General features: G+C 41.3%; 1 protein-coding gene across 1 annotated transcript; it reads right to left on the bottom strand.

Moving 5' to 3' along the window:
• Positions 1-1,984: 1,984 nt before the first annotated feature.
• gnl3l (G protein nucleolar 3 like) lies at positions 1,985-14,674 on the bottom strand. Its single transcript, XM_084039320.1, is given in 23 exon segments — positions 1,985-4,231; positions 5,535-5,682; positions 5,850-5,925; positions 6,185-6,241; positions 6,358-6,469; positions 7,192-7,287; positions 7,792-8,016; positions 8,117-8,329; positions 10,325-10,513; positions 10,613-10,773; positions 11,615-11,751; positions 11,833-11,980; positions 11,983-12,017; positions 12,019-12,243; positions 12,320-12,407; positions 12,484-12,628; positions 12,727-12,830; positions 12,948-13,083; positions 13,203-13,286; positions 13,393-13,509; positions 13,605-13,715; positions 14,460-14,503; positions 14,585-14,674. Coding segments are annotated over 23 exon segments (3,099 nt in total). The 5' UTR covers positions 14,598-14,674; the 3' UTR covers positions 1,985-3,796.
• Between the last annotated feature and the right edge of the window lie 335 nt (positions 14,675-15,009).

The following is a 15,009-nucleotide window of genomic DNA, read 5'->3' as shown; positions in this document are numbered from 1 at the left end:
GGATCACCTACTTCTGAAAGATGTCATGAAAAGTAAGTATTTGATTTGATTTATTTATTTAAAAAGGGACGATGCACATTAATTAACAGGAGCAACACACGTAAATGTGCCAGATATAGCCATACAGGCTAATTTTCATCTGCAGTCCCTGGCAGGTTGATGACATTATACATTATAATATGCTTCTTACAAAATACTTATCCTGCAGAGATAAATCATGACGGATAAACACAGCAGGCTTTCAGGCTTCTGTACCTGACAGATGTTATATGTGTAACAAATCTTCACTGTATTTAGAAGCAAACGTTTCAAGATTTATTTTCTGTGGCTACTGATTCGATTCATCAGATAATCTGAATTAAAGTTAATTGATTTTAAATCTTTTTTGATTTGACATGTCTCTATTTACATCCGTTGTACCCTCTTTTATAGATTGCTTTGTACCTAAAAAGCTCCAACATTTCAATTTGGATAAAATACTTTGCATAGAGAATTAAAGGCATTTCCTCTGATTTAACTGCAAATAAAAATAACCTCAAAATGTCACATAAGGTAAGTATTACTCGGAGACATGAATTATTAACGAATAGTAAAATCAAGACCTCACATTATGATGTAGCTGGCAAGATATCCCAGCGCTGCCTTTCATCTACATCATAAATGTTTTCCAAAATGGTGATAAATAATAGATTAACTTCTCTGCCATTTCAAAGATGTCCACTCATCACTAACAGCTACGAAACCTCAGCTACAGATCTGACTCTGGATCTGTGGTTACCGACACGAGAATCACAAGGTTTACTTTTACATTAAATAAGTTCTAATTAAGCAAGTAAGTGAATTTAAATGAAAGATTGTCATTAGATAAGCGTATTTTCTTTTCTCAGAGGACCCGATCTAAAGGTTCACATTCTAGTTTCTCTTGTCCTGATTGGTTGTCTTTCATTTTCTCAAGAGCTTTAAACAGGTGACATATCTAAATGGATGCAACAATGGATGCCAAACTGGATTCTACAGATATGAATGAAAAGATGAGCGATGGAAGTGACGTCAAACCAAAGCCCCACGACTCACTAACCATTGCTTCAAAGTTGCCCATTTTACCTGACAACTCCATGGCAGGTCCAACCGGTATGTGTAGAACCAGGTTTGGTGGTGGTGAACTACAGTTGCATAGAAAGTTTGAATTTTCTTCTCTTACAGGATCTTTGACTGAAGTCACGAGTCTTTCAGAGCAGATGTCCACTGATGACACTGAATTACCATCGCCTGACAAATCTGTGAATGTGTTCACAGAGGAAACAGGTACTGTGATCCGCGTGAAGTTGCTCTAAAATCAGTTTTCATGAAGATGTGTTGTCTGTTAACTTGCATTAAAACCCAAAAGGTGGAGTGACCAGAGCAGTGTCCATCTGTGGCCCATTCTCTGTGGAGCAGCAGCCGAGGCCTCTATGTGCCCTGCTCCCATCCTCGACAGAGACCTGCACGGCCTATGAAATGAGTCAGTCGTTCACAGCAATCAGCAGGAAACAGAAAAAGCTCAAAATCAGAGCTCGCCACACGGAGCCCGATGGAGACGGTAAGGACACAAACGGTTGTGTATTCCTTCCTGAGCTCCTATCTGACTTTATTCCCTCACCTCGCCTCTTTTCTTTCTCTGAGATCTTTGTGCTGCGATCCTTTTGGCTTGCCTCTTCTGTCATCCACTGGACTGTTTACTGGCGCAGATGAGAGGATGTGACGAGTGCGTCCGGATGCTGTGCTCCTCCCTGTGTTGCTGCAAGCCCAGCAGCCTGCGGCCTCTCCTGGACGTCACCCACTGTGATGTCTGCGACTGTCTGGGTGTCGGCTGCTGCCTGTGCGAATGTCCCGTCGGTGACGTCTGCCTTCAGGCTACGGAGTGCCTGGACCTCTGTATGGAGATCTCCCAAATGCTTTACCACTAACGCTGGCTGCCAGTAAATAACCACATCCAGACATGAACCAATGGGAATTGTTTTAATTTTTAAAATCTTCCAAAAAGCCAACTTGTAGGGACAAGACACAAATGCTCCATGTTCATGGTTAACAGTCAGTTTTAGCACTCAGATAAATGTCAGGTTAAGACATGGTTAATATCGTGGAAAGCGAATAAGTACAATGTAAAAAGATGTTCATATAGATATTTAATCTTCTTATGGGACTACGAACGACGCAATTAGTAGCACTGAGCTATGGTAAAAAAAAAAACAACAAAAACACAAGTACAGAGAAGATCTGAATGACCAGGAGAACTCACTGTCACCATCAAACCACCAAAAACAAAATTCTGCTGAATTAAAATGAAAATGTATGTATATCAATGACTTGCAGGTTGTGTTGGAGGAGAAAAATAAAATAAAAATCAGTGCGTCGATGTTAAAAAAATAAAAATAAACAAATACACCTATGCAGGTACTTTTCAAACACACATTCATTTACTGTACACAACGTTGTGTTCGGCACCTGACAAATGAAATGCCTTTTCTAAACTCTGTGGCTATTTTATTGAATAATAATTGCATTGCAGGTTTCACACAACAAACAGTTATACCTTATCTTTACAGACGTGAGGCTAGTGGTTGGTTTAAAAGAAGGCCCGGGCGCCCTCTGAATTCACTCTACGACGAGAAATAACGCTTTATTCCATGAATCACTTTTGATCGTCAAAAAATGAAGGAAGCCACAATCTTGGTAGAACATGCTAACCAGTAAAAAATCACTCAGTGACCACCGAGGTTAACAGAGAAAAGGTTAACAATCACTGACAAAGCACAGGTATTAGTCAGGGGAAACTACTTATCCAACTATTATTCAGGTATCAAAATAACTAATGTAATGAGCTACAGTACTATTGTAAAAAGATAAAATTGTTCTGCATGTCTCATACTATCTTGCATTTCCACCGACTGAGTGACTTTATTGAAAAATAAAACGCTGATTTGTAATTTCATAGCTACTCTGGAAGAAGTCCTGCTTTGGCTAACTAGCTGCAGCAGCAAGTGATTTTCCATTGCTTTTAAAAGTTCTTACAAATACATGCAACCTGGGCATGAGCTGACCACTGTGTGCGATAGTAATAAAACAGACAAAAGCTCTCATAAAATGCATAGACTTGCCATAAAATAAGGTGCAATAAAATTGCTCAAAATAAAATATTCTTATATACACAATATGCAAGTAAATATTTCACAATGTGCCAATTCACCTTACAAAGATCCCTTCTGTAGCTGCTGGTGAACCAACCCAACATGGATAAGCATGCGAATGTGCCTGCTATTAACGAACCCTGATTCCAGTCAGTTGAAAAAGAAAATATTTAAATTAAAAAAAAATATACTGTTTGTTGGCATCTCTTAAATCAGTGTGTTATGCCAGTGCTGTTGTGAAAAATAAACCACAGCTTTCTTCCCTAGAAATGAGCACATGATCGATTCAAGCACACTTTATCCCTCTTAAATCTCTGAAGAAAATCTTTAAAACTATTTAAGAATGTATCATCTCTTAATGCTAAAGTCCATGCCCCTATTTTACTATATTCCATTTTGATAAGATTGCATTTACTGTATAAACCCAGACATCTGACCAGCTCCAAACAAGAACAATAATAATAAGGTCTGTATGGTAAAAAAAAAGACCAAGTTTTGATCTTAATGTCACCTATTTTTGCTTTTCTAATCTCAGTTCTAGTCTTAGAAATAGACTTGCATTATTTAAGAATAGACTGTACTTCCTTACATTCTTGTCCCTACACACAGTCTCCACCACAAAGAGCTCATCACAAGTCCTCGTCCATCTCGAGGCTACTCCTACGACTGCTGGTTTTAGAGGCACCTGGTGACAAAGGTAAAAAGAGCGGCTCAGCCATCCTCTCAGGAGAAAGGGTGCAGCCCTCGTCCATAAGAATGTCTCCCAAGCCCACGTCGGGGTAGAGCGCCGAGGCAGAGGCATCGTCTAGCTCGGCAAAGCTCAGGCTGCCCAGGTCTAGGGGGCTGCTGATGGTGACTCCTGCAGGAGAGTCTGAGGAGGGCGGGGACAGGAAGGAGGCTGGCAGAGGCTGTCCAATGCCAGCAGAACCCAGACTGAGGAGGTTATGGGAGGAGAGTCCTTCTGCACCGGGAGGCTGAGACGGGCCGCTGTGTGGCACGTGCTGCTGATGGAGCAGAGCGGAATCGGAGCCCAGGCCGTGGAGCCGTGCCTGCATTTCCAGTTCCTGAAAAAAGGACAGCAACACATTTACATTCATTAACGGAAAAGGTTATTATGGTACAACACCGAGGAACTGTTTCTGCATTTTGCATTTGACAAAATGCCCCCAGAATAAATAATACCTTAAAGTTGCAATAGACACTTGGTTTAACTTATCATTATGAAGTAAATGTTGGTCGTACAATGTATTGGCTATAGAATAATGAAACTATCTGCTTAAAGAGTGGTTCCCCATAAACCTCACTCTCACTATGTAATTGGACGAGCATGAGAAACAACAATGTGCCTTTTAAAAAGGCGGAATGAGCAGCCTACCTACGTATGGACTCATACAAAAATAATCTCCCTCAACCATCACCAATGACCCACTAGAAGTGTGAGGCGGTGTCTGTATGTACGGAGACCGTGGCCTCGGCCTGCTTTTTCTAAGTTTGCTGTGCTCAGAAATGTCCTGGGCGTTAACCTCTGTAATAATGTTGCTAGATTGAAGGCACACATTAAAGGGGAAACTAGAAAAAATTGTGCATACTGTGCTGCAAAAATGCAAATGTAGCAAGGGGAAATAAGGACAAACGTTGTTCCAAAAATGGAGTGAACCTGGGACTGGCTTTCAGCGGATGGCGGTCGTTGAGCCGGGCAGGATGGGCCGACTTTGAATATTGTGTTTACCAACAGATCCTACTCATTCTGCCTTTAAAAGGTGCTGCATACAAGATGGAAGCATTTCAACCGCCTCTCAACGACTCAACAAGGCGACAGCTAAGCTGATGGCTCGCAGGTAATGGTGCAAACTACAGCCAAAGTGCTTACAGTAAACCCTTTTACGCTGCCTTTTTGTTGTGGGAGTATCGCTCCTTTTTCCTGCACCGTCATCACTGTAAAAGCTACTGAGCCGGAAAGGGGTGACAGAATATTATGCCTCTGAGTTGCCAAACGGAGGTAGTCACAGACGAGACGAGGCGCACCGTCCTCTTTGTGAACGGAGTCGGAACAGATGGTGATGCTTTCAAGACGCGCCAAGTGGGCGACACGCTACCGGAGCATTTAAAAAGTTGGGATAGTTGAGAAGACGATAAAAAGCCAGTAGTTGCTTGCACGAGGCCGCCATCGTATGCATCAACGTGTATATGATGCACAGCAACTTTGCTTCTGCAACAAAGTCCTTGTCCAAGAAGACATTATGAGCTGTAACCACCGCATAAGCACAGTGCAGAGCAGCAGCCATAAGCTAGCCAGTGATATGCAACTGTTGTATTTCAAGTCTTCGATATGCCACCTTCTTTCACAACGGACCGACAAATACTGACCTGGATGCGTAACAGTAGACTGTGGTTTGTAAGCTCCAGCTTTTTCTGACGCATATCGATATCCTTGACCCTCTGCTGCTCCTTCTGCAACTTCCTGATGTAGTCCACGGAAGCTTTCAGTATGGTGCCTTTATTCCAGCGCATCTCGCTGACATCATTGTGATATCAGTAAACGTAGAGGCAGTGAACAAAGGAAACACAACAGAAAGACTTTTAATACACAACAGTAGCAGGGGAAATAAAATACTATGATTTCATACGTATCAAGTGATTCAGAAAAGGAAAAATGACTAATTAATACTGACTAATACTTACGGGTCGTTTGTCTTGGGTATGAGAGTGCCAAGCTCCTTTATACGGTCATTGATGTTGAATCTCCGCCTTCTCTCAACTGCAGCCGAGAAACAATGAAAAAACAGAGAAGGAACACACTTGAATGTAACTTCAACAATCAGTTATCATCATAAGCAAGCATCATTTGATAAGCATGGACATGAGCAGACAAAAACATAAACGGGATTGGCCAACAGGCATATCACATGGAGTGGGATATTATGGGTTTGAATCTGCATAGCACACCGACTCCAACTGTAATTCTGATGTTCGCTGCATTCACAATCAACAAAAGGTTGAAATAAAACTCAACCTACTGAGGTTATGGTTGTCTTTCTTCTGCCTTTCTTTCATTAGCGCTTTGACATCTGTATCTGAAAGACAAATGCATATTCCACCATACAATTAAATAGCATCAAACATGAAAAACAGTTCTCCTGAACACTTAAACAGTTCATACATTTGTTCATATTTAAGTTAGAGACTGTACCTGTTATTTCCCTTTTAATTTGTGGAAGATCAGCAGGGCAAGAGTTGCTGACGGCGAGAGTAGGTGCAGCCATTCCAGGGCTATGGTATACATCCAACAGATTTCCTGGGAGCTACAGGAAATAGAACATGTTAAAATATATCTGATAAGTGTTAACGGACTACCATAAAACTACAAGCAAGTGTGTAAAACAAATATCTGCCCCAAACCCTGCTCAAACATTCAAAACAACAAAATTAAAAATAAAATCAAAGCTGGTTTCTGTACCATCAGATAAAGGCTACTACATGTTCTACAGAGCAACTGTGCCAAAAAAACAGGCAGGTCTTATGGGTGAAGCACAAAATCAAACCATTAAATATCACAATCTTACATATTAAAGCTGGTGCCGTTTCAAAAATCACAAAAAGGATTTACCTCACTGTGCTTCTTTCTCTTTTCTTCCAAAAGCATCACCATAATCCTCATCTTTTGATTTGCAGCAAAATGTTGGCGAGCTCTTCCTACCTGACTAATTAGATGTTAACCTACCAGCTGCAATGTACTTTTTTATGAGTACCCTCCACTTCGTCTCTGTGTCTTGTGTCCTCTGATACCGTTACCCCGCCCAGGCAGCACTTTTGTGGCGAATAGTAACAGTGTGCCAAAAGTATATATTTACTCCTACGACAGAATTCCACACATAAAAGAGACCGACTATTCACAGAAAAAACACTTAGGTATAAAACGCCAATGCTATCCTGTCCCTGTTCATGTAAAGAGAAACTTGTAAACTCTAGAGGAAACTTTAAAAAGGAAGTGTTCATGGTTCAATAAATACATTGTTCTACATACTGTGCTAGGCAACTGAAGACCTGAGTCAATCAACGTAATGATGTCGTCATTAAAACTGGATTCAAGACTAATGATGTCGTCTATCACGTCGTCAATCTAGATAAAGCAGAGAGAGAAAACAGAAGTAGTACTAAGTCAGTAAAGTATTTGGGGTTAAATGTGTCAAAGTAATCAACATGTTTACACATAGTGTGTTTTAAAATCGAATACAGTCTTACTCTTGTGTACTCTTTAAAGTCTGACAATAAACATTTAAGCCAATTTAACTAAAACGGCCTGATTTTACAGAGTGGGGTGCGTGCAACAGAAGTGCTGGCATAGTTAAACTGCAGGTGCAGTATTTAACATCTTATTGTGACAACAGGCCAACAGGGGGATGATGAAAAAGGGGATGCATCAGTGCAGTGGGACTTTTGGACACATCATTGCAGCACAAACAGAAAGTAATTAAGCTCAAAGTGAGCAGAAGGTTAGACATTTAACTTCTCCAAAAAGTGCACTGTAAGTCTGCAGAAAGGAAACTTTCAACAAGGTTGTGCAATCGGCTGTTCCAGTAAAGCAAAACCACACACAAGACGTTAAAGCAGGAATTTCACATACTTCCTCCTTGTTGGATCCAATGTTAAGCAGAGCCATAGGACTGTTAGGGGCACTGCTGGCAGTATGAGCAACTTCAGGGGCAGAACTGGACTGCGGCACGGGGGACACACCCATGGTCTGAGTTACTGCGTTGTTGCCCAGAGTGGTAGAGAGGTACTGCTTCACCTGCTGCCTCTGTGCCTGCTGGATGTGGTACTTGGTGGGGTTCTCCAAGTGGGTCTGCACCTGGTCATTCAAAGAGTTGTTAAGGGGCTTATGTTCGGAGATAATCGGCTTCACTATATCAAGAATGCAAGTGATGAATACACAATCATGACGCTCTTACCTTCAGCACCTCCACAGGTACCTGTGCCGGAGGGGGGCGGGCAGCATTTGGAGGCAGTGTGACAGAGATGGCTGGAGTGGAGTCAGAGGCCCGGAGCTGAGAGGCAGAGGCCTGCTGCTGGGCCTCGCGTCTCTCCTGCTCCTGGGCTTGTTCTCGCATCAGCTGCTGCCGCAGCAACACGCGAGACGACATGGCTGAAGAGAGCGATGAAGATCTAGGGATGGAGCTAGAAAAAAACACAGAAAAAAACATGCGTTATCAAAAGGTAATACCTGTAGCTGTTGCACAACTCAATCCTTAAAATCATTCACTATAGTACGCTAATGATGATGCTTTGGGAGGCCTATCCTGATGTTACTCCATTGGTATCTACAACATTATTTCATAGGGAAATGTTGTCTTATGTTAGAATCTCGGCAAATCAACACCTTTCTTCAGTGTTTGAACCAGACTGTTATATCTCTATTCACCTCCATGAATCTGGGATAATCAACACCTTTTTCAGTGTTTGAACCAGACTTTTTACCTCAATTCACCACCATCATCAGCCTGTAAAGCCCTCTCCATCTACTGCTGATGGTTCATTAGGTGCTCATTGCAACAACAAAAAAGCCCCTTTTCTTCCATAAAATTAAACACATAATGCCCAATATCAGCCCTCTGTTTTCAGGTATTATCACTGAACGATCAAATGGATAATTTAACCCTTCTCTGCTCCATATTACTAACACTTGTCTGGGTGTGGTATCAGAAACTTTAAGATAGCTTGTGTCAAATTCCAGACTTCATAAATATGTACCAAACTTCATAACAACAGTATGTTTTGATCCACTTCCTCAATTGCTATCTTATTATATGTTATACTTTTGTAGGCCTTGATATCTTTAAAAAATAATCAATTAATTTGGACTCATCATACGTGCAGACCCTCTTCACGTACAGCTGATTCAGTTCGTCACTTCATTACCTTCCTTCGAGAAGGTGTGGACTCATAAAGGCCTCTTTGGGCTAACGATTTGCTTTATGCCATGTTTGTTTTGGGTAGCTTTGTGACCCATTTAGCAGCAACGTCCATACACATCACAAAGTTAGCTATCTAACTTTTAGCGGTTTCCGTAATCTCTATTTTTCTCGCGTCATAACACCAGAGTCCACTGGACAGCTTCTAACGGGCCCACGTAAACAACCGCTAAAGCTAACGCTAGCTAGTCACAGCACCGAGGCTCCTCGGTGACTTCGGTTACCTACCAGTCCCCGACTGGAAGGAGGTTGGCGAGAGCAATTTTTTAATGTGAACCAGTCGTATATCAGCAGAACCCAAAGACACCCTCACGCAACGTAAAAATAGGAAGTTGCAGCTTAGCTAAACTAGCTACCGAGCACCCGTTATAGCTAATGCTACCTAGCTGGGTAGCTACTTTTAGTAGAAAGATGGAAACGTACTGTGGCAATAGATTTGCGAAACGTAATCACAGCCATAAATCTCCGACGGTCTCCGGTTTCTTTGCCATTGTTGAAGTCGATAAATACAAGCTCTTCAACGCGGCACTAACAGTGTTGTTTATCTTGGGCCGACGGGCTGAGGTCATCTGTCACAAGTAACCCGGAAGTTGTTCATCGCTACGGCGTTACACTTCAAAACGGCATATTTATTTTTATATATATAAAAGTTATGAAAGTAGTATATTTATATACACACATACATTAAAAAAAAGACAAAACACAAATAATGTATTCTTTTACATTTTTATTTTAATCAGCTATCTGAAAATGAGAAGTCCATTGCAGCCGTCAAGGTGTCCGAGAGTTTGGTGGCAATCTTGTCTGCAGAGGGGAAAAAAGAAAACTATTAATTTAATTTTGCATGATTAAGTATCAGTGTCAGGTATTGACACATTAACACATTGCTCCTTACAGAAGCTTGCCCATGATTATATGCTGATTATGATCATTCTGCCTATCGACTATCTGAGGTGGAAAAATAATCTCTGCAGACCAATAGAACCTGTTACTCAGGTATAGTTCTTTATGATGCAGGTCACATCTAAAGCCTGTGAGCCACATTCAATCTGGGGTATAATATCCCCAATATAAACTGGGTTACAGAGTGTTTTTGTTTGTTAACCTTTTCCTCATTTTAGGGTAAAAAGTACTTAATTGCATGCACACACCACAGTCAAAATTATATATATTATTGGACAGAGACTAGTATTTATACAAACCAGCTCTTTTCTGTTGCTTCTTCCTCTTCTTGCCGGCAGCCAGGAGTGCCTGGCCTTGCTGTAGAGGATCTATATCCAGAATATCCTTCAAACCTGGAGCCCTGGATGCAGCATCATTTGCAGGTAAGCCACTCTTTGACCGCTGAGATTTTATCTCCACTGTCATTGGTCCAAACTATTTCGAGTAGGAAGGAAACTTAAGTTAAAGGATACACTATAATACATTTGTATTAAGTGAACACTTTAGTTGTAAGGACTGCACTGGTTCACACACCTCTGTGTCCTGACCATCCTCCATAGATTCAGCTTCGTCTTTAAACTCTTTCAAAGACCCACCGGCCATCTCCAGGTCAGAAGGTGGTTCGCCCTGGCCACCTTCTGTCATTCCAGTGGTGTCCATGCAAAATCCCATTTGGACATCAGGACAAGATGACTCTGAAAGACAGCAAAAGGAAAAAAAATCCAACTTTGGAGTAACTACTGCTTCTTTGGGATGTTTCAACCATGTCAGCCAGATATTCTGATGTAACAAAGTAATCCTTTTTTCTGTGACACTTAATTATCAAACAGATAAGTAGAATTACAGCCTTGCTGTTTTATGCCACTCCCAACTAGTCCATTTTATCCTATGAGACATTTGGGTGAAATTGTCATAATTATTATACAATTATTGAGTGATGGCCAAACTCATGTGTTGTGAGGTCACAGTAACCCTTCAGTCTAATTCTCAAGTCTAGATTAGTCTAATCAGTACATCCTCTAGTCCAAGTGGAGGATATAATGCCTCCGGCCACAGCTGTAGACAGCAAGGAGGCATGATAACGTGTTCTCACTTAAATCCTGTGGTATCCGACAAGCTCAGAGCTTCATATTTCTGTTCTGAGGTTTCTGGGGGTTTGAAATATTGTGACTCCTCCATAAATTATTGCACATACACTTACATATTTATGCACACGTCTATGGTCTATGGATGACAAGGAATTAGAATTGGAACTACTAGAATGTTTCTTCAATACATTTCTTAATGTTTAATCCACCACAAAATGAGACACCATTTGATGGAAAAAATGCTCTAAAATTTAAAATACAGAGTTTGGAAAAATTAAAACAGAAAACGCAGAATTAAGAAAAATGTAAATGGAAAACACGGAATTTGGGAAAAAATACAACGGAACCTGGAAAAAATGAAAACAGACTTCATAGTACGGCCCTAGTCTGTGGATTATCCTGAGTAACTGGGACATTGTTTCTAGATTTCACAATAAGTAACCTCTACCTGCAAGGACCTCCTGATTTCCTTTTTCCAGCTCATCCCAGTCAAAAGCTTTACCCATCGCCGTAACAATCTCAGCACTGACGTGAGTGGGCAGAGTGTGTGTCTCTGGAGGGTGCGTGAAGTAGCTGATCCTTCCCCTAAATAACATAAGATGTTATTATTAGCACAGCGGTTGATTGTCATTTGTCAAACAAGAAATGATCCACATTTTTACCCACCCTGTCCAATCCATCAACACACTCTTTGCTGCTTTGTCAGTGTCAGGCAGTCCTCCCTTTCTTAGTTTGCCTTGACGTCGAGCAAGCATGGCCAAGAACTCCAGAGCTGTGTGGAAGTCTGAGACGCCGTAGTGCTCCATGATCTGTTAATCCAGAAAAATAACTGTAATGGCAGCGTGCAAAAGACACAACCAGGCGACGTACAACGAGGTTGTAACGATGCCGGGACATACCTGCTCCTTGTTGCAGCGTCGAAGGATGGCTTCTACCGGTGGAAGAGGATCTACAAGTTGCTCGATTTTCACACAGTTACGAAGAATCATCGCTGCGTCTGTCGTGGACGTTGCCATGACAATGCCGGGGCAATCGAGAAGCTTAATATGTTTATCCAAATGCACCTCCTGAAGGCACCTGAAATTCATCAAACACATTAGCAGGACTGTGGAAAAGCAGGATTTCCCAGGAGAACAGCTTACTGTATACTTACTTAGTAACACCAGGAGTGGCTCCGACATTACACGCTCGCGCCCGCTTCAAACTGTTGATCAAACTACTCTTTCCCACGTTAGGAAAACCTACGAAAGAGAAGAGGTGAAATTATTTCACGTTGAGGAGCCTTGGATAGAGAAGGAACCTGGATGAGGTGCTTACCTACGACACCAACGGTGATGGCCGTCTTTATGTCCAGGTTGCGGCAATAGTTGCCGAGGATCTTCATCAAGCAATCTGCACCAACACAAGCACTGGTGCTAAGAAGCTCTGTGGTGGCCTGCGTCACTGGTACATTACTGCGTTTCTGTCCACGGCATGAGACAAATGAGGATATTATGTGAAATAATATTTGCATTTTGAGATAATCATATTATAAATATGTATATATATATGACAGCATACCAGGTTCTTGTTCTGTTGCTGAGTGGATGCTTTGAAAGCTACTGTCGGGAACTCATTGCGAAGATATTTTATCCACTTTTCCACTATTTCCTTTGACACCAAATCTATAATCGGAGCATTGAATATTTGATAGCATAATTAAAACAATGAATCCAATAAAACTATGAAAGTAGAGACCAGACAACACATATATAGTTTCTAAATGTATTTAGGGAACTTACCAATTTTATTAAGCACTAAAACGATCTTCTTGTTCAATCCACTTTGAATGACTGCCTGCTCCACCTGAGGACATCGGCAGCCGAGAGGGTCACGTGCATCCAGAACTTCCAAAATCACATCTGCAGCATCCACTACCTTTACAAAAACAAAACACAAAAAATATATTTGAGCATGTTCTCTTCCATCACAGGTGAAAGAAACGGCAGGAGATCTATCAGATATGAGGATGTGGCGTGTTTGGAGCAACAACGTACCTTTTTAAATTCTCTATAATATGCCTTCCTCGAATTCTCATTTTCAAAATTAACATTCTTCTCCAACGTTTGCATATCCATCTCCTGTGAGCACAAAGCAGGAAACAGAAATCACTACAGTGGTCATCATTTGCACAGTATGCAGTTATTCTAAATGCGGTCTGTTTCCACTAAACAGGCTGACATCTACCTTCTGCTCAAACTCTCTTTGTCGCTGTAGGATGTCATTCTGAAAGCTTTGGAGATTCCTCCTCTTCATCAGCTCTCGTTCTCGAGAGATTTTCTGTCTGTCTTGGAGGTCCTGAAGCTAATTGGGGAATTTAGAAATTCAGGGATTGGTTTACCTCAACAAGATGTCACCGATGTAACCCCAACTGTGAGGCAAGACTTTCAGATACTCACCCTTTGTTTACGGGTTTCTTCTGGTTTTTGGTTGTTCTTAACGTGCTGCGCAGGTGACTGCTCTGAATCCTTCGTCTGCCCTGAAGCGTCGTCCTTGCGTCCATCTTTAGACTGGCGGCAGGAAAAGAGGCCAAACATTTAATTAAATAATCTATTATTTTAGTTAATTGTGAAAGGCATCAAGAGGATATGAAACATTCAATGGATTTCTACATTTGGAAAATAAACAAAAAACATATGTTCTTCAATCAACAAGTGAAAAATTATTTTTTTAAATGATGTGCAACAGACCATTATTAAGAGTTTTTACTAGTGTGTGTGCCTCAGCAAGTTATACAGAACTGTTATCGCTTCTTCTTTCCTTCAATAATGGCTGGTTTAACAACAACAACAACAACAACAACAACAACAGGATACTTGAGTCACCCACATATTGTTTTTGTTTTTTTTACATTTGAAATAGTCTGGCCCCAAAATAATGATAATTAAGGGATTCCAAATGTAGTCGATGACTATGATTATAGTATTTATCTACAAATGTGTAGGCTAAATGACCCTGGATCATCACTGAAGCACAACGGTGTGTTATGGGCTCTAAATATCTTTTGGGAAGCTGTTTTTCTTTGGGGCTGTCAGCATTAGAGGTTTAAACAGAGTTCAGCTGATCTTTGACCCAGTTCCCATGTTGCTAAAGCGACACTAACCTTCCTTTTCTATTGTTATCGTTAACTCCAGCTGGTTATAAGCATTACTGGGCACGATGAACCGGCTCCTGTTAAAATCACGCACAGCTTTCCACTTCCAGCACTAAAAGTTAGCCATAGCGGAATAACGTTAGCCGGGGAGCTAACTTACCTTCAACTTAGCGAGGAAGCCGAGACGTTTGACTCGTTTTTGTTCTGTAAGAAACAACAAACTCAACTTAACAAAGTCCACAGTTATTTAGTGACGCGACACATTTAGTGGATAAAAACACGTACTGGCTTTAGACATGACTTCCACGCACGGCTAGCTCCTCTCCGTCTTCACGTGTGTGGCACAGGGGCGGACATGCGCGCACGATGACGTCAGCCACAACATCCGGCTAAATGTCAAAATAAAAGAGTCTTCAAACGACGTGGTTCCCAAAGTGGGCAGGGGCTCAACCAACTTTGAACCTAAACCTGAACTCTGACTGAACCGACTCTGAGTTTTCAGTTCCAGAACATCTTTTCTGAATTAGTTCATTAAAATCTGAGAATGTAAACTCTAATTCGACTCTACAAAGCCTTCATCAATGGAGCTGCTATGATTCACCATGGCAACCGGGAGAGATATTAGATATTACTGAGTGTTTATGGAGAAAACAAGCTCATCCTTAGAAAGAGGACCCCTTTAATCCCGCAAGAAAAAGAGAGCTCACATC

The sequence above is a fragment of the Eutrigla gurnardus genome (assembly GCF_963514095.1).
Source record: "Eutrigla gurnardus genome assembly, chromosome: 2".
NCBI classification, from domain to species: Eukaryota; Metazoa; Chordata; class Actinopteri; order Perciformes; family Triglidae; genus Eutrigla; species Eutrigla gurnardus.
The sequence above is the reverse complement of the archived record's forward strand: the minus strand, read 5'-3'. Positions and strand labels throughout refer to the sequence as shown.